At 46.8% G+C, this 20621-nt stretch overlaps 1 protein-coding gene across 1 annotated transcript in view; it reads left to right on the top strand.

Moving 5' to 3' along the window:
- The first annotated feature begins 1068 nt into the window (after window positions 1-1068).
- Window positions 1069-20621, top strand: part of SNTA1 (syntrophin alpha 1) — a 28807-nt gene continuing 9254 nt past the window's right edge. Inside the window, exons 1-2 of the mRNA XM_081097001.1 lie at window positions 1069-1502; window positions 5202-5387. Coding sequence (XP_080953127.1) covers window positions 1193-1502; window positions 5202-5387 — 496 coding nt within the window. The 5' untranslated portion in view covers window positions 1069-1192. The remainder of the gene's footprint in view (window positions 1503-5201; window positions 5388-20621) is intronic.

The following is a 20621-nucleotide window of genomic DNA, read 5'->3' as shown; positions in this document are numbered from 1 at the left end:
TATTATAGATGTGTCCTTTTTCCCCCATTGACCCCCATCCACCTCCACCTTCCCAGGCCTTCACCACCCTACTGTCTGTGCCCATGGACTATGCATATATGCAAATATGTTCCCTGGTTAATCTCTCCACACCCACCCACCCACACCCCTGCCTTCCCTCAGTCTGGAATTTACAGTTTTCAACACGTCTTCACATAGATTTAATCCTGACACATCCCTGTGAAATAGACATTATTATGACTCCCATTTCACAGATGAGGAAATTGAGGCTTAGAGAATTGAAGTGATGAGACCAAGGTTGACATGGAACTAACAATGTCTGAGCAGGGATCCTAAACCAGGTCTCTAGACGTCCAGACTCAGAGCCCCACCTCCCAGTCCTCTTCCCTCACACCGGGAGTGGTTTTGGATTCTTATCCAGACAGGTCTCTCAGTGTGGGACTTCAGGCTTTTCTGTATTCGACTGTGAACAGAACAGGGAATTAATCTTCTGAACTCCCGTGGAAGTGGGGGACTGTATCCTCCCTGAACCTTAAACGGAACCAGCCGTGCTCTCATCCCAGCAGGCGTGGCCGCCATAAGCCACGCCCACACCAAGACACGCCCACAGACAAAAGCTCCAGACCCGGCGTGGGAAACCCGTTCCTTCCAAATCTCCCCTAGCAACCAAGCTCGCGGCTCAATTCCTAGCTGGTAAACTCAAGCCCTGACCCTGGAGTCCAGTGCTCTACAAACGTAGCCCTGCTACAGGATTCCAAAGCCTTGCACCGGGGTTCCTGGGTCTTTTTCTTGTTTCTACGTGCGTGAGCCATGGCCCCGGACCCCGATGACCGTGCCCAGCACAGTGTCTGCCCCACAGGATCCTAGGGCTCCGCTCCCAACATAAGGCCCACCCCCGTGAGTCCCCGCCAAGCTCTCACACCTCACCGGCTCCACGCCCCGATGCCCTTTTAATCCCACTCTCCAAGTGGTCCCACACTTTACAATCTTCGGATCCTGGGCCCCGCCCCCGCCCCGCCCCACCGCTAGCCACACCCAGATAGCCCCGCCCCCAGAGGCTCCACCCCCAGCGGTCCTGGGCTGGGTGGCGGCTGGCCCAGCCGGGCCCCCGCTGCCCTCTGCCCTGGGCGCTTGGCTGGAGCGGGCAGGGGACTGCGGGGCAGGGCGAACGCGGCGGCCCGGGGGCTCGAAGATGGCGTCTGGCAGGCGCGCCCCGCGCACCGGGCTGCTGGACCTGCGCACCGGGGCGGGCTCGGGGGCAGGCGGCGAGCGGTGGCAGAGGGTGCTGCTTAGTCTGGCGGAGGACGCGCTGACCGTGAGCCCCGCCGACGGCGAGCCCGGCACGGAGCCCGGCGCCCCGCGGGAGCCGGAGCCCGCGCAGCTCAACGGCGCAGCGGAGCCGGGCGCGGCGCCCCCGCAGCTTCCCGAGGCGCTGCTGCTCCAGCGGCGCCGTGTGACTGTGCGCAAGGCCGATGCCGGCGGGCTGGGCATCAGCATCAAAGGTGGGCGAGGAGGCACCGAGGGCGTAGGGGTCTTGGGGGCTGGCAGCGCACCGAGGACATGGAGTTGGAGGGCTCCTGTCTGGGGGTAAGAGGGTTCGAGAGGACAGAGGGAACCGGAGCACCAAGGTCGTCGGAGAGGGTTTCAAGAGTCCGGTGTCTCAGTCGAAAGGCACAGGTGTGGAGGGGGTTGGGGACGTACCAAGGACACGTGGGTGGGGAGTTGTGTGTGGAGGCATAGAGATCTGAGAGCAGTTACCATTCAGGGGTTGCTTGGACATCAAGGACAAGATGGGCCCGAGGAAAGCAGAGGATGGAGAAAAGGGATTGGGGCCTGGGACTGGGAGGTTACTAGGGCCGGGAGGGGGAAGTCCCTGAGACACCAACAAGGTGGGAGCTGTGGGTAAGACCTGGAGTTCAAAGTATAGGGGTCAGTTGGACACACCTGCTGGGCTCACAGACCGGGGGCAGGAAAAGACACAGAAATATGAGAACCTAGTAAGGCTGTGAACCTAGGCAAAGAGGTGGGTTTGAGTTTCCTGATCTTACTGTCTCCTTGCACAGGACTGAGAGGGGTGGACATAGAGTTGTTACTCCTCTCTGGGAGCTCTCAGATCCCAATATTTATAAGTTTTTGTAAAAAAATATTTTTATTGATTTCATAGAGGAAGGAAGGGAGAGAGAGAGAGAAGAGAGAGAGAGAGAGAAACATCAATGATGAGAGAGAATCATTGATCAGCTGCCTCCTGCATGCCCCACACTGGGGAATGACCCACAACCCGGGCATGTGCCCTGACTGGGAATCGAACCTTGAACTGATTCATAGGTGGACGCTCAACCACTTAGCCACACCGGCTGTGCCTGACAGCTTTTTTTAAGGTGCAAGCAGACTGTTTTTGAGTCCAGGATCAACTGTGTGAACTCATATCACTTCCCATCTTTGAACCCCGGTTTCCTCAACTATATAGTGAGGCTAATAATATAGTTGTGATTTTCTATGAGCACAGGAATCTAAAGCATTCACCCTGACAGCACACAGTAGGTGCCAGGTTAATTATGGCTGTTAGATGAGAGGGAAAATGGAGGCCAGGAGAGATTCCCAAATCAACGAAAAGTAGTGCTTAAAATCCCTGCACACCCCCAGGTGCTGGGTTCACAGTTCCTACCACAATTACTTTTCAGGGTCTCAGGCCAACCTTGCTATCATTCTGGATATGCTTTGTTCCTGTGCTTCCAGACCCTTTGGCCTGGGTGAGAGGGTGGGGATGGTGGTGCTAAGTGCTACAGTACTCTAGGCTCATGTCCACTTCATCCTGGCAATAAGTGGTAAAAGGTAGGGAGCATAAATCAATATTTTGCAGATAAGGAACTGAGATTCAGAAAAGAAACAATTTCCCCAGGATTCCACAGTCAATGAGTGGCAGAGCTGGGATTTGAACTTTAATTATCAGGCCACTAGATAGTGCCAGGGGAGCTGGTTCTTTCCCATGGAAGGGCAAATCCCCATGTAGTGAACCAAAAGGGTCTAAAAGAGGAAAATGAGAATCCAGGGAGTGAGCACCCATCTTAGCCCCAAACTCTAGCGTGGGGTAAAAACAGATCAATCCAGAAATTGTACACTTAATGTGTCAAAGCAGGAAGGAACTTAGAGTTCATATAAAGTTACACTTTGTAGATAGACAAACAGACTAGGAGAGAAGCAGGGACTTTCCAAGGTCACATAAAGTTACACCCTAGCGCCATACTTCCAGGTGGTAATGAAGGTACTTTTAGGAGGCATCAGGGGAAGTGCCAGCTCCATTTAATTCTTCATGTATGTAGATTGCACTCCTGTTGCCATGATGACCTGCCCTCTAGGGTCCAGTCCAGCCCAAGCAGCCAGGAATGATCATAGTTCCACATTGAACTGAAGTTCCCAGTTCCAGGCCAAGCAGGGCAGATATAAATAGAAACCTTTTCCTTTCCTTGGCCTCAAGCTCTGTGCAGAACAAGAAGCAAACGGTTAGGTCTACATGGGAATTAGGAGAGACTTCCAATTCTACAGCTGCCACACATTTGTTTTGTGATCTTGGGGTAATGACCACCCCTCTCTACGCCACTAGTTCATCTTCAGTATTTCAGGGATGGACCAGTGGTGTGATACCTGAGGGTCCTACTTGCAGTCTGCCATAGAGTTAACAGTATTGGTTCTGAAGCTAGGAGACCTACGTTCAAATATATACTGGCTTTGCCACTTACTAACTGGACAACGGTGGGTAAGGGGCTTCTCTTCACACTTCAGTTTTCCTCATCGGAAACTGAACATGTCTGTGTGATTGGGGTGTTGTGCAGATGCAATGAAACACCATTGACAACATTTAGCTCTTTGGCACTTGGAACTAACAGTAACTATTATCACTATTTTTATTTTTATTTTAAAAGGACATTCAAGAATTTAGCAACAAAGCAATTCAGTAAAAGGTGTTAGCTATTTACTTATTTATCTAGGCTTTTGAAATCTCTAGATTTTAAGGTCTAGGTCTATATACTGGATTGCAAAATTTGGAGCCATGGCAATAGCTAATCTCATCATAATGCCAGATTAGGGGGTATCAATGGGTTTCCCTCACTGTGGGAAAATTGCTTAAAACCCAAAATATGTATTTAAGGGAAAATTACTGAAGCCCCTTGTAAATTACTCAAACACTGGTGAATACTCAAAGCATTGGACCAAAAGATCCAGTGACCAAACTATAACATTATGAATTTAGAAAATGACTGTCTCAGTGAGGAAACATTCGCATGTCTTAACTCCTGTCCTAGTCCCAGAGCCTGTCGAGGTGAACCCACTGCGGCTGGCTGGGGAGAAGAGGAAAGTTTGTTCCAGAAGGAACTGTCTAAGGCAGCGGTTCTCAACCTGTAGGTCGCGACCCCTTTGGCGGTCGAACGACCCTTTCACAGGGGTCGCCTAAGACCATCCTGCATATCAGATATTTACATTACGATTCATCACAGTAGCAACATTACAGTTATGAAGTAGCAACGAAAATAATTTTATGGTTGGGTCACAACATGAGGAACTGTATTTAAAAGGCCAGAAGGTTGAGAACCACTGGTCTAAGGGATCATAGGATTTCTAATCATGGAAAAGAAAAGAATAAATCACTTGTTGAAAGACTGCATATTTTTTCCAGGTCTAAAGAAAGAACAAAGCATGTATAATGGAATCCAACTCTTGGAAGACAGCAAAAAAGGAATTTTCAAAGAATTTATTGTATAATCTAGCTGCTCAAATTTGCATATAATCATTTCAGTCTTTATAAACAAAATGTTTTTTAACCTTCAAAAATGACATTATTATTATTTTATTTATTTATTTATCTATTTATTATCTTAAGTTTTACATATGTCTCCTTTTCCCCCAATTGACCCCCCACCCCCACCCAACCATTCCCACCCTGGGCAAGTCCCCACCGCCCCAGTGTCTGTGTCCATTGGTTATGCTAATACACATGCATACAAGCCCTTTGGTTGACTTATTAGTATTATTAATGTCCCAAACTTCTAAGATTCTTTGCTGAAATTCTCTTTACCCTCCTATCTCCCCTTTCCCAGCACTGGGCTGGACACTGCGGGAGGCCTTCAAAAATAATTTTGCCTCCATGTGACACCTAAGCGTTGGAATGTCTGCCTCAATTTCATCCTCTTTCTGTGCCTGTGCAGGGGGCCGGGAGAACAAGATGCCTATTCTCATTTCCAAGATCTTCAAAGGCTTGGCAGCTGACCAGACAGAGGCCCTCTTTGTTGGGGATGCCATCCTGTCTGTGAATGGGGAAGACCTTTCCTCTGCCACTCATGACGAGGCGGTGCAGGTTCTGAAGAAGACAGGCAAGGAAGTGGTATTGGAGGGTAAGCACTGGGGAACCCAGGGTGTTTAGCTCGTCCCTACCTCCTCCAGGCCTCAAGCAGTGGGGTCTGGGAGGTGGGCAGGATTGAAAACAGAAGCAGAACCTGGCGACCTGCCTTGAGACTGCATGGGATGGTGGGAGAGCCGGCGCAGAGCCAGGCAGACCTGGTTTTCATTTCCTCTGCCCCGCTCCCTATCTCTGTGGCCTTGGGTAAGTCCCTGCCCTGTAGTTTCCTCATCTGTAAGTCAGGTCTGTAATTTCTGCCTTGCTGGGTTGTGTGAACAGAACAAAAGGCAGGATTTGTCACTCCATGAGTGACTCTGGGGAAGAGAGAAGGGACTGGAGATGGAACTGCTAAGACTCTTCCCTGAGGAGCCAGGAAAGCTCTGAAGTTCCAGTTCTTCTAGCACTCAGGGGCCCTAAGACCCTGACACCCATTCTCATTTGGGAGAAGACTTGGCCTTTATGTGCAGAATGTCAAATGAACGAAGATCAGAGAGGAGGCGTTTTTTTGTTTTGTTTGTTTTGTGGGTGGTTCCCCTCCACTCTCCCCTCACTGTGTGGTCTTGGATCAGACCTTTGCCTTCTCTAGGCCTCCGTTTCCCCATTGGTTGTTGTAGGCCTCTTGCTGTGGTTGTTGCGTATCTGCCTTTTGCCGTCTCTCTCAAGAGATTTCTGCTTTGCTCAGCCCTTTCCTTCAACTTCAGCCTGCAATTTCCGGAAGTTGTGGGGGCCTGAGGAATGTGTCTGGCTCATGGCCCAGAACAGGCACAGGGAGGTGGCGGTGGCTGATGGAGAATGCCATGCTGAGCTGAGCCCCAGGCCCAGATCCTGACAGGTTGCCTTTGTTTCCCCAAATGGGTCTCTAAGAGGCCACAGAAATAAACAGGCTTTGGGTCTCTGGGTGATCTTTGGCATTCTTGTTCTCTCTCAGTTTTTGTTTTTAATATTTTTTAATTGATTTTTTTTTTTTAGAGAGAGAGAGGAAAAGAGAAAGAGGGAGAGGGAGATAGAAACATTGCTGTGAGAGAGAAACATCAATCAGCTGCCTCTTGCCCTCGCCCAGACCTGGGATTGAACCTGCAACCTGGGTATGTGCCCTTACCGGAATCGAACCTGCCACCTTTTGGTGCATTGGACGATGCGCCAACCAACCAAGCCACATGGGCCAGGGCTCTCAGTTTTGTTTTACTTTTACATTTTAGGTGTATCTATTTGAATGCTCCTGGTGCAGTTTTTATTTTTTGGTGCACTTTCAACATATACAGTGTATTTATTTATTTATTTATTTATTTAGAGAGTAAGTTTAGTGAAGCTGGGGGCAGTGGAACAAGGAAGAGCCTAGGATAGAAGAAGCAACAGGAGAGAGACCAGGTGGGGCTGCTTTGGTTCTCTAGAAACATTACGGGAAAGAAGTGAGCCAAGGCGGGGCTGCTGTCAGCTCACTGGAGAGTCAGAGAAAAGGGGGCCTTGGGGACAAGTTCTGGGGGTTACAGCCCATTGCTCCCCTGGTTGCAGGTCTGTGAGGACCTTAGAGTTTAGGACAGGGGTGGGCAAACTTTTTGACTCGAGGGCCACAATGGGTTCTTAAACTGGACCGGAGGGCCGGAACAAAAGCATGGATGGAGTGTTTGTGTGAACTAATATAAATTCAAAGTAAACATCATTACATGAAAGGGTACGGTCTTTTTTTTTTTAGTTTTATTCATTTCAAACAGGCCGGATCCAGCCTGCGGCCAGTAGTTTGCCCACGGCTGGTTTAGGAGATGCATGCCTGCGGGGGGGGGGGGGGGGGGGGGGGGGGGGGGGAGGGGGAAGAAGAGGAGAAAGGGAAAGGCGCGGGAGTGCTCCCTGAGGGAGAGAGCGCACCTACAGTGTATATTTTTAAAAAGCTGACGCTGCAGTGTTGGTCCCTAAAAGCATAAGTACATCAATCATATTTTAACAGCAAAGTTGCATTAATGATATGGCTATAAGATACTTTTTCTCCCAGATGTCTTGTTACTTTGATATTTGCAGCCATTAATGCAATTTGAAACAGTTGAAATTTATCAAATTGTCATATTTTGGCTGACTTGAAAAGCTCTTTTAGTTTTTGCTGTTTGAAAGTCTAGCCTATAGGTGGCAAAATTTCTACTATAGACACATTTTTAATCCACATGGAGGTCCCCCTCAGCCCCTCACCTTTAGGTTGAGAATGTTTCTATTTGGGTTCTGAGTGTGGATCATTTTGAGAAGGTAGCATCTCTGAGTGTTAGATAGTTGAAGCATCTCCTGGTTTAGGAGCTAATATCCAAACCTTCCATCTAACTCATTAACTTATTCCTTCCTCACTAAGTCAAGAAACATTTGCAGAGACCTACTGTGTACCTGGTGTGCAGAGCATTGAGTTAGAAGCTGAGCTAGACGCAGGCCTCTCTTGAAGGAGCTCACCATCTGGTAGGAGAGATAAAACATAAACACTGTCTCTTCTACACAAACTATTTAAAAATCAGTTTCTAAACTCCTATCTACTTTGTGGCGAATCTCTGGCCTTGGAAAGACCTTTGCTTCTCTGGGCCTCAGTTTCCATATTGGCTAAGGTTAGATTAGATCAGAGATAACCGATAGCTTTCATTTTGAATGTCACCTTCTCTGGTGGTCAAGCCATACTGGCCTGGCAAGCTTGGCCTCTCTGTTGCCCAAGATAGGATTTGGCACATAGTAGGCACTTTATTAATGTTAGTAACTCCCCTCCTGTTTCACTGCATTTATATAGAATTGATATTATTTCCTCCTTAAATGTTTAGTAGCATTCTCCAGGGAAGCCACCTTTATAGAAATGTTTTTAACTCTGATTTTAATGTTGTTAATAGGGTAAGTTAGAGGATCTATTTTTTTCCTTGAATGAACGTTGGTAGTTTTTGTCTTTCAAGGAATTTGTCCTTTTCATACAAGGTGTCAGAGTTATCGACATAAAGTCATTTATTATTTCTGCCTTTTAGATGAGAGCCCTCTTTTGCTTTCTCTTTTTCTCCCCTCCCTTTATGCTGCTCTACTCAGTGGTTTGGAGGGCACTTCTCAGTCTTATGGGGGAGAGAGCTGAGCAAATCTACCAGGTCACCAACATGTCACACATGCTGAGATAGGGTCTGCGCAGGGATTGGAGGAGGAAGTGGTTTCTTCTCTCTGGGTTGTCAGGAAAGACTTCCTGGAGAAGGGGTTGCTGCCACTTTATGAACAATAAGCAGAGGTGAGTACGGGGTGGAGGAAGGCATTCCAGGCAGGGGAACTGTGTGAGCAAAACCATAGAGGGGTAAAGTGACTTGACTTTAATAATTCAGCTTTATCTGAGCCTATGGTGTGAGGAAGGAAGTGGAAAAAAAAGAGGAGGCTAACTGGATTGACAGATTCTGCAGAGCCAGACAAAAGGAGCTGGACTTTCTCTGGAGAGAAAGGAGGAGCCATTACAAGGTGTTCGGCAGGGCTCACATGGTCAGCTCTGAGCTTTAGCAGCATCACTCTGGTTAGGAGGGAGGCACAAATAGATGCTCAATGGCAACGCGGAGGCGAGGCCATGAACAGGAGGGAGAAGGTGATGGGGCCATGAACAGGAGGGAGAGGGTGGTGGTTTGATTTAAGCAGGCTTGCGTAAGAAGAGTTTGGAGGTTGTGGCCTTCTTTGTTAATTTCCCCCCGGCTTTTTCTTAGTTGAAGTTTCTTTTGAGTTGCTTTCCTGGCCCAGCAAACTTACAGAAGGAGGTCATTTCAACCAAGGCAGTAAAGGAGTGGGAGTGGGCACTGGGGTCAAGAATCTTTGAGTTGCATGGATGATCTGAGAAGCTTGGAGGAGGTGAGGGAGCTAAGATGCTGGGTTGTGGCTGGTCCTTGAGATTTGGAGGAGTCTGTGTGAAGGTAAGAACTGGGCAGTGGCCTGAGTCTGGAGCCAGTGCTCTTGAGAGCCTCTCTGGGCCTAGGTTCTCTGCTAGAACCCAGTCACTGGTCACATTGTTCAGAATTTCCCTGCCCCTATCTCACTCATAAGCTATCTCCAAGGGGCCATGGAAAGGGAGAGGGAGAGAGAGATAGAAACATCAATGATGAGAGAGAATCATTGATCGGCTGCCTCCTACATGCCCACAACGGGGATCAAGCCCGCAACCTGGTCATGTGCCCTGACCAGGAATTGAACCTTGACTTTCTGGTTCATAGGTTGATGCTCAACCACTGAGCCACACCGGCCGGGTAGGTGGCCTATCCTTTGGATGAGAACTTGGCAGGGCGGCTGGGCATCTTTCCTGAGGCCTGGGTCTTGGTAGGTACAGAGCTTCCTGAGAATGTCCTAGAAGGACAGACATTACTGACAAACTCTGGGTGCCAGCCAGAGCCCTACTTCTTTGGCCTAAGTCAGGGGCTCATCTGAGCATAGCAACCCTAGTCTACCTTCTGTACCTTTTCCTCTGCGAGGTCAGGGGTTTACACAAATGTCTTGAACCTGCTCTCAGTCACAGGGGTGTGTTTGTGACCAGTCTGGGCCCAAGCTGGCAGCCAACATACCTTTGCCTGCTACTTAGAGAGACCCATTGTGTGCACAGACCTGGAGCCAGGGCCAGCCTGGGCCCTTGGAGACCAAGCCTGTGGGAAAAGGGGAACAGCCAAATGCCCCCCCTCCCTCCACCTCCAGTGTGGCTGGCAAGACAGAGTCAACAGTGAGCCTGTGATGCATTAAAATATAATACTAGCCCTAGCCGGCTTGGCTCAGTGGATAGAGCGTCAGCCTGGGGACTGAAGGGTCCCAGGTTCGATCCCGGCCAAGGGCACATGCCTGGGTTGCAGGCTCGATCCCTAGTAGAGGGTGTGCAGGAGGCAGCCGATCAATGATTCTCTCTCATCATTGATGTTTCTATCTCTCTCTCCTCTCCCTTCCTCTCAGAAATCAATAAAGAAATATATTTAAAAATATATATATATATATAATACTAAAGGACAGTGCAAATTAATGAAGTCAATTTTGGTACTTTGTACAAATGGAGAGTACATTCCACAGAAAGATCAGGCTTTTAAAAGATACAGGAATAGCCCTAGCCGGTTCGGCTCAGTGGATAGAGCGTTGGCCTGTGGACTGAAGGGTCCCGGGTTCAATTCTGGTCAAGGGCACATGCCCGGGTTGCGGGCTCCATCCCCAGTAGGGGGCGTGCAGGAGGCAACCAATCAATGATTTGTTCTCATCAGCGATGTTTCTATCTTTCTCTCCCTCTCCCTTCCTCTCTGAAATCAATAAAAATATATTTTTAAAAAAGAATCATTTAAAAACAAATTAAAGTCACAGGAATAGAGTAACATGTATATAAAAGGCACATGCCGTAATAGGAATTTCTATCATCCCTGTTACAGGCAAAGTCACCAAAGTTTGTTGAGAATAAATAACTTCCTTCAAGTCATCCAACCAGTAAATTGGCAGACTCAGAATTGAAACCAAGGTCAGTTTGGTTGCAGAGGCCACCATTGCCTCAGTCTTGAATAATACCTACCTGTATAGTTATTTGCAAGATTAAAAAATAATAGATGTAAAGTGTGTGTAACATGCTGAGGCCAGTGCCCAGAGTATATACTTATTCATTTTATTTGCTGTTTATAAGGATGAGACAATGCGCGTGAAGTGCATAGCATGATGTCTTCCACATGGTAAGCATTCAATAAAAGTCAGCCTTTATTATCATCACATCAGCATCAGCAGATTATTGTTTTCTCCAGTAAACTCCGAGGCCTTTGAGGGCAGGAATCATGTGTAGTTTGTCTCAGAGCCCCCGGCCTGGCACTGGGCCCAGCACACATTAGATCTTGGTGAGTGTTTAGGGAATGATTACTAGGTACATCTCTGACCTTTTCTACCTTATCTTTAACCTTGTCGAATGCAGTTTACTTTCCTAAATGTTTAAGGTGAGGCTCAAGACTCAAGCTGGGCTTGACTGACTCCTGAGAATTTCTTTTCTTTCCTTTCCATTGAATTTATTGGGGTGACACTGGTTAACTGAGAATTTCTGTGATGAGTTCTTCTAACTCCACGTCTAGGCCCCTGCCAACTTCTCCCCTGGGAGATGGACACGCCAGGTGTCCTGACTGAATTTGGCTCAGTGCATCACCACCATCAAAAGTGGGATGTTATTAATGGTTGCAGCTGATTTGCGGTCACCCTAGTTGGCTTAGCCAAGTGATGCCATGCTCCTGAGGTGCCTGTGGGACTCTTGTCCTGGGAACAGAGTCGAGAATGTAGCTCCTATTCAGTCCTCCCATGGCCACAAAGACTTGTTGTTCTAATCATTGTTTTCAAGGGAACATTATTGGGCTACACACACACCACACACACCATAAACCGTACCACACCCACACAGTTTTAGGCCATGTGACTCCCCACAGACAAAATTCGGCTTAATGCAGCCCTGGCCTGTTCTCTGGATCTTGATTAAAATTCCTGTGGGGCTCTGGAGGGGGGTTCTGGCTTTGATTAGCTGTGTGAGTCTGGCTGCTGATGGTGGTAGAGGAAATAATAATGATGTAGTGTCTGCTGTTCATGGGATACCCACAACAGTGGTTCTCAACCTGTGGGTCGCGACCCCTTTGGGGGTCGAACGACCCTTTCACAGGGGTCGCCTAAATACATCCTGCCTATCAGATATTTACATGACGATTCATCACAGTAGCAACGTTACCGTTATGAAGTAGCAACGAAAATAATTTTATGGCTGGGGGTTCACCACAACATGAGGGACTGTATTAAAGGGTCGTGGCATGAGGAAGGTTGAGAACCACTGACCTATGGTGTGCCAGACACTGTGCTAAGTGTCTTCCATATGTTGTCTCTGTGAAGTAGGTACATTGTTTATTCCACTGTGCAGGTGAGAACAATGAAGCTCAGAGAAGGGAAGCTACTTGCCCAAGGTCACACAGTAGCAGAGACAGAATCTGAGCTCCGATCGGTCAGATGTCAGAACCCGTGTTCTTAGATATTGACACAGCACTGCAAGTCATTAACCCCCGAGAGACTCAGCTTGTTCAATTTATTCAACTGTTAAGTAAGGACATAGATCCATTTCTTGAAATGGTGCGATTAGATGAAGATGTGTTTGTGAGAGTTAAGGTTGGTGTTTGGTATATAGTAGGCGCTCAATAAGTACTTCATTTTAATATCCTAGAACGCCTTGCTTCTGGAAGGGTTGATGAGGGTCTCATCCCCAAATCCTGGCTTAGATTATTTTGAATGTGGTGTTATATATTTTTGTTTTTTGGGTTTTTTTTGTTAATCCTCACTTGAGGATATTTTCCCATTGATTTTTAGAGTGGAAAGGAGGGGGAGAGACAGAGAGAGAGGGAAACATCAATGTGAGAGAGACACATGGGTTGGTTGCCTCTCGTGCTCACCTGACCAGGGCCTGGGATCGAGACCACAACCGAGCTATGTGCCCTTTACCAGAATCGAACCCGGGATCCTTCAGTCCACCGGCTGACATTCTATCCACTGAGCGAAACCAGCTAGGGCTATACATACATTTTAAAAAGTAGATTTTCAAAAAAATATAGAAAGTAATATATGCCTATTAAAAACCCAGGAGAATGAGTGTAATGCAATTGTCTTTTCATAGAGATAACTGCAGTTGATATTTTCGCATTCTTCCAGAAAATTTCCACATTTGTTTTTATCATTTAACAAGTTGAGGACATATTTCCAACTCAGTACATGTAACTCTGTTTCGTTCTTTTTTTGTTTGTTTTTAAGAAGTTCTAGGAAACTAGAATTTCAGTGTTTCGTACTTGTATTTTTTCAGATATGTTTTTATTGATTTCAGAGAGGAAGGGAGAGGGAGAGAGAGATGGGAACATCAGTGATGAGAGAGAATCATTGATCGGCTGCCGCTTGCCTGCCTTCTACTGGGGATTGAGCCCGAAACCTGGGCATGTGCCCTTGACCAGAATTGAACCTGGGACCCTTCAGTCAGCCGTTTGGTCGATTTGCATATTAGGGCTAACCAGTTAGGGCTCTGTTTCATTCTTTATAATGATTGCACAATATCATCCTATATAATAAAACCCTAATATGCAAATCAACCAAACGGCTGAACGACTGGCAGACAACAGATTCCTGTGATGCGCACTGCCCCCTGAGAAGGAGGCAACCAGCGGCAGTGATGGGGGGGGCGGGGGGCGGGGCTGGTCAGCGAGCGCCTTACCTGTTGCCTCCTGAAAATCAGTAGTTGGACATCCCCCGAGGGCACAGGCAGGGCTGAGGGACCCGCCCCCCTAACCCCCGCTCCCCTGCATGAATTTTGTGCACTGGGCCTCTAGTATTATTGATATTTGTACATTGATTTAACCAATATTTACTGAGTCCTGTCTGTGTTCCATGACTAGATGTAGGCACTGGTGATATAGCCAAGAATAAAACTGAATTAGGAGCCCTGGCTAGAGCTCAGTTGGTTGGGCATTGTTCTGTCCACCGATAGGTTGTCGATTCGATTCCTGGTCAGGGCACATGACTGGGTTGCGGGCTTGGTGCAAGAGGCAGCCTATCGATGTTTTGCTTTCACATTGATGTTTCTCTCCCTCTCCCTTCCTCTCTCTCTAAAACTAAATTAAAAAATATAAAGTTTAAAAAAAAAGACTGAGTCAGAAAGCTCATTTCTTATATTTAGCAGCCTCTACCCATGGACATTCAAGTTGTCACTAGTCTCTTGGACCAAAGACAATGGTGCTGTGACCCCTCTGTGCACTTATGAGCATTTATCTGAAGCAGGGCTCCTGCAAAGGATATTATTAGATCAAAGCTTTCACATGCCTTTAGGATCTTGGTAGGTGGTGCCCCTTATGCTGCATAAGGGTGTGGTGAGGTGAGATTCTTTGGCTCAGAGTGTGGCAACCTAGGCTCTGTTGTTCAGTCCTGCTTCAGGGCCTGCCAGGGGCTGGGGACTATTTATAGTCCAGCCTTGCTAGACCAGCAGGACTTTAAAGGTCAGCCCTTCCAGAGCCTGTTGGAATCTCATGTCCACTCCATACCATCCTGGGTGGGAATGTGGGCAGCCCTGACTTGAATCTTTATAGTGCCTTACTCAGAGAGCTGGTGTATCAAGTGCCCATTATTTAGGCAGAGAAACTCAGGCTCAGAGAGACCTTGAGACTTGCCAAGACCAGAGAGCAAGTGACAGGGCCTGGATTAAAATCTTTGTCTGTCTGTAACCACATTGTGAGCTCATCCCCTTATACTGTTACACTAAGAACAGCAGCAGAAAGAATAACTATATTACTTATTGAAGATCTACTCCATGCCAGGCGGGGCGAAGTGCCTTTCAGGTGTTGAATATCAGTATGCTTGAAGTAGATATATTTTGCTCCCATTATAAAGATGAGAAAATAGAGGCTTACAAAAGTCAAGTCAGCTGTCCAAGGTCACAGAGCAAGGAAGTAAAACCCAAGCCTATATCACTCCAGAGCCCAATCTGATGTCTCTTCAGGCTGAGAAGCCCCAGGCCTGTCAATATTCATTCATTTAACAAATTCCTTATTTACTGAGTACTTGGTATATGTTGGTACTACTGTAGCTGCTGGGGCTACCCTAATGAATAAGAAAACATGTCTCTGCCCTCACAGGGCTGATATTTTGGTTGGAGGAGAAAGGCCATTAACTAGTAAACAAATGGACAGATCATGTAATTTCAGGCGGGGGCGAGTAAGTGATCACCCACTGAACAGATAAGGAACAGCTTCAGCTAAGAGAACAGGCTTCAGCCAAGACTCAATGCCAAGATGCTCAGTCCCAAACGTTTATTGAGCACTGGGATAAATACTGGGGATACTGTATTGAGCCAAAACAGATGCATCCCCTATCTCTTCTCAGCCTTTTGGCTAAGATCAAATGCAGATGTATTTCCTTTTCTTTGCTCCCTGGGCCAGGCAAATGGTCCTGCCTTATCTGTTCCTTGTGTTTTTATTTATTTATTTATTTATTTATTTATTTATTTTTAAATATATATATATAAAATATATTTTATTGATTTTTTACAGAGAGGAAGGGAGAGGGATAGAGAGTTAGAAACATCCATGAGAGAGAAACATCGATCAGCTGCCTCCTGCACACTCCCTACTGGGGTTGTGCCTGCAACCAAGGTACATGCCCTTGACCGGAATTGAACCTGGGACTCTTCAGTCCACAGGCCGATGCTCTATCCACTGAGCCAAACCGGTTAGGGCTTTAAATATATTTTTATTAATTTCAGGGAGGAAGGAAGAGGGAGAGAGAGATAGAAACATCAATGATGAGAGAGAATCATTGATTGGCTGCCTCCCGCACACTGCCCACTGGGGATTGAGCCCACAACCTGGGCGTGTGCCCTTGACCGGAATCGAACCTGGGACCCTTGCGTCCACAGGTTGATGCTCTATCCACTGAGCCAAACCGGCTAGGCATCTGTTCCTTGTGTTTTTAGAGAAGCCTGGATCCTTGGGGCCCTGGCTTCTCTCCTTGGGAGAGATGGGACTTGGGGCCTCGGTAATGGAATCTCATGTTTGTATCTGTCAGCTTCCCTGAAGAGGAAGGGCCCATGTGTCACTGCTTTATCAGGCTTCTGGGCCAGGATCTTGGCTGGGGTGGGTGTGGATACCAACTGTGTCTATCCTTGGAGTCTCAAGAATGCTGGCCACAGGGCCATGGTCGTGCCCTCAGCTTTCCAGGCCATCATCTTTAGGCAACCTGGCCCTGCTTGCTGGGTGACTCAGGTAGAAATCAGAGCAGAGAGGAAGACTCAGAGCAGGGCTATTTATGGTCACACTCCGGGGCCCCCACGACCCCACCCCCATCCTGGGGCAGGCCATTGGTTTGTGAAATCCAAGCCCTGTATCGAGTGCCAGCTGGTGTGCTGTCCATTTATAGCCTGTTCTTGTGGGAAAGGAGAAGGAGGACCCAGTTCTGGAACGACCTGGGTGAGCAGGGGCTCTAGCAGTTTTTCTGACTTCGGAGTTGACAAATGTTCATTTGTGGAGCACATAGGATAGGAGATCCCTGCTGCATTCTGGGGACACAGAGATGAGTCAGATGAGGTCCCTATCCTCACAATGCTCCCATCCTGGTGGGGGACAGATCTCCACACAGACACAGGAGAGTGGATCTAGGGGACTGCAGAAGTGATGGCTGAGGTGGAACCAGTGTGGGCATCTGGGAAGGCTACCTAGAGAGGGTGAGTTTGAGCTGAGCTGGGACCTCTTGGAGTGTGGCACCTTCTCCCTCCTGGTGAACAAATGTGTCCTGCCCTGGCATTCATGGAAACTGACTCTGGGTTTGAATCAAGCCCAGTTTCTGTTCTCTGTGAGTTCCATTTTGGTGGGAGAGACAACCCCAATGCACAAAATAACAATAGAGTTCTCAGAAGTGTAGGCAGAGGTGGCTGATAGCTAAGAAACATGTTTTTTGAGTCCTTAACTTGTGCCACATTTTAAAAAAATATATTTTATTGATTTTTACAGAGAGAAAGGGAGAAGGATAGAGAGTTAGAAACATCAATGAGAGAGAAACATCAATCAGCTGCCTCCTGCACACCCCTACTGGGGATGTGCCTGCAACCAAGGTACATGCCCTTGACTGGAATCGAACCTGGGACCCTTGAGTCCACAGGCCGATGCTCTATCCACTGAGTCAAACCGGCCAGGGCTGTGCCATATGTTTTACATAATCTCATTTAATTCTAACCTCTCTCTAAGGTAGACAATGTCATTCCTCTTTTTTTTTTTTTTAAATATATTTTATTGATTTTTTACAGAGAGGAAGGGAGAGAGACAGAGAGTCAGAAACATCGATGAGAGAGAATCATCGATCAGCCGCCTCCCGCACATCTCCCACCGGGGATATGCCCGCAACCCAGGCACATGTCCCCAACCGGAATCGAACCCGGGACCCCTCTTTTTTTTTTAAAAAAAAAAATATATTTTATTGATTTTTTACAGAGAGGAAGGGAGAGAGATAGAGAGCTAGAAACATCAATGAGAGAGAAACATCGATCAGCCGCCTCCTGCACATCTCCCACCGGGATGTGCCCGCAACCCAGGTACATGCCCTTGACCGGAATCGAACCTGGGACCCTTCAGTCTACAGGCCGACCCTCTATCCACTGAGCCAAACCGGTTTCGGCAGTGTCATTCCTCTTACATTATTATTATTATTATTATTATTATTATTATTCCTCACCTGAGGGCATTTAAAAAATTTAATTTTTATTTATTTATTTATTTTTAAAATAGATTTTTATTGATTTCAGAGAGGAAGGAAGAGAGAGAGATAGAAAGGGTTCTGTTGGCAAGGAGAAAAGAGCAGGGGGATGGCTTGAATGTCATATAGGCTGTGATGCGTCCCACCTTCATTGTCCCTTGAGACATAATCCAACATTCAGTTCTGGGGTAAGTCATTGCTATAATGATGATGCTGAGCTCTTTTTAGTCCTAGTCCCCAAAACTTTGGGCTTAGGCTTAGTTCTGTCACAAAAACCTACTCTTATTTTCAACAAAACTTCTCTTTCAACCTCAGTAAAGTTTCTAACTCCCTCTCACTTTCACCCCTGTTTGCCTTGGGTCCTAGCTGAGCCTCCAAGGGCAGTCTCCTGTGACAGAACTAGCTTCCTATCTGGTTCTTCCAGGGATCTGGGCTAAGAACTGCTTCTTCACTCCATCTCGTCTGCCCGCTCATAGGAAGAACATACTGGTTGGGCCTTGACTGCATACATCAGATGACTAGCAAACCAGATGGCTGAGGGGAGAGGAAGGAAGGCTGCTCAAGGGGTAACAGGGATAGGTACCTTCAGTAGGGCAGTAGAGGGGACCACCTGGCTGGGGGAAGAGAGAGTAGTGCTTATAAGTCTTGATATACCATCTTCCTAGTAGCTCATTTTAGAGGTGAGGAGACTGCTGCTCATGAGAATTGGGAATAGTTCCGATGCCAGGGCACATGTGGCAGACACTGTTGCTTGCCTTCAATCATTTCCCCTTCATTCTTGCTAACAGAAACCTGATTTTTTGGGTGGAAATATGCTCACTTCCAGACGCTGAATTGTGATTGGTCTAAATCATGACTATTCCCTCTTAAAAAAATTTTTTTTAATTGATTTCTGAGAGGAAGACAGAGAGAGAGGGAGAGAGAGAGAGAGAGAGAGAGAGAGAGGTATCAATGATGAGAGAGAATCATCCATTGGCTGCCTTCTGCATGCTCCACACTGGGGATTGAGCCTGAAACCTGGGCATGTACCTGACCTGGAATCGAACTTGTGGCCTCCTGGTTCATAGGTTGATGTTCAACTACTGAGCCACATTGGCCAGGCATAACTATTTCCTCTTGGTAATAATTGTGCTAGAAGTGGGCCTGCACCCCACTTGGATCAATGAGATATAAGGCTTCATGGAAATACTAGTATTTCCCTCTCTGATAAGAAGAAGGTGTTAGGAGACAGTCTCTTTTCTGCCTGTCTCTTCCCTTTCTGCTTTGGGTGTTGTTGACTTGCTTGAGCTGTGGCCATTGTGTGGTCATGAGAATGGCAGGGCCAAGAGAGTGGCACAAAGGCTTACCCTGAATCCAGTGTCATTGAGCCACTGAACCGATCCTAAAATTGCCTTCCTCTAGACTTCTTGTTATGTGAAATCAGAAATATCTTTATTGCTTAAGGCATTGTTATCATATGTTCTATTATTTGCAGCCAGACTTCAACAAATGATATAGCAAGAATGACCAAAATGTTTTATTACCAATCAACCGTAATTGATTGGTAATGGCTGCCATAGAACACTGTTATTGATTAATGATATATTCCATGAGCAAGGGATAAAGAAGTGGTAGTGTAAGTGTCATATGTTTACCATTCCAGTCCTACCTAGGGCCAGTCCAGTACCTGACACGTAGCAGGTGCTCAAGAAAACGGACTTGTTTCTGAATCTCTACCCCCACAAAGCTCTTCTCAGATCAACCCTGTCATCATGTTGCCTTTTACTTTTAGCTGCCAGTGTTCGTGAGATCTTCTTTTTCTAGAAAGTCATGAGATCCAGGTCCTGATCACGACTCTTTTGGTTGCAAATGTCATAACTTCTGTTGACATGGCAGCCTGACTTTCTAACGAACAAGTATTAGAAACTGGAACATTAGCAGGTGTTTCCCTCTGTTTCTTGGCATGCATCTCCACTAATTTTACCTCTCTGCAGACCAGCTTTCCTCTTCTTTGTCCCCACACAGAAGGTGGTTGACTCCCATAGCAAATCTATTCAAGACACCAGTCTCAACTGGGTAGCCTAGAGTGGGTTAGATGGTCACCCCTGGTCCAGCTAGCATAGCCAGGAGAGCAGGATCACATGTCAGAACATGACTTTATGGGTCAGTTGGGCAGAGGAGTAGGTCTGGGCTGCTCTTCTAGCAATATGAAGATGTACTGTCTAATATGGTCATCATTTGCTGCATGTGACTTTTGAATTTAATTTTAAATTAATTACAATTAAATAAAATGCCCACTTCCCTGTGTCTGTGTGGAGCTCCCATTAGGCTGAGAGCACTGTGAAGGCGGGGACCTTATCTGACTTATAAAATAAAAACTGCAGTTCCTCATTTGTACTAGCCACATTTCAAATGTTCAATAATCACATGTGGTTTAGTGCTACTGTGTTGGACAGTGTATATATAGAGAGAGAGGATATTTACATAATCACAGAGAGCTCTGTTGGACAATGTTATTCTCTAAGGCGTCCACTATACTCAGTGATGATTGTTCAGAGCTAAGAGGGCCCTTAGGCACCTATATTGGTTACAGTACAAGTTATGCTGCTATAATAAGAGACTCATGACATACTATGGCTTAAATATAATAGAAGCTCCTTGCTTTCTTAGTAGCATCCAAGTCTGACATGACATCTTTAAAGTGTCAGCCTTCCTTAGAGTGTGGCTCATGTACTCATAGTTAAGATAATGCTCCACCAGCCTTTGTTCTAGCCAACTTAACCCTGTTGGGGAAGAAGTGGGGGAAAGGATCTTTCCCTTTCTTTAATAGACAGAACTTGATTGTTACACACACCCCTTCTGCTCTGACCCTATCAGCCAGACTTGATTACATGAGCACCTATATAGCTGCAAGGGAGACTGGGAAATGAAGTCTTAAGCTGGGAGGCTATCATTATACTGGAGGACAGTTAGCAGCCTCTACCACACGACTATCTCATTCAACCCCTCTTTTCTGAAGATGAAAAGACTG

The sequence above is a fragment of the Myotis nattereri genome (genome assembly GCF_964212035.1).
Source record: "Myotis nattereri genome assembly, chromosome: 8".
NCBI classification, from domain to species: Eukaryota; Metazoa; Chordata; class Mammalia; order Chiroptera; family Vespertilionidae; genus Myotis; species Myotis nattereri.
This window is presented reverse-complemented; position numbering and strand designations above follow the sequence as displayed.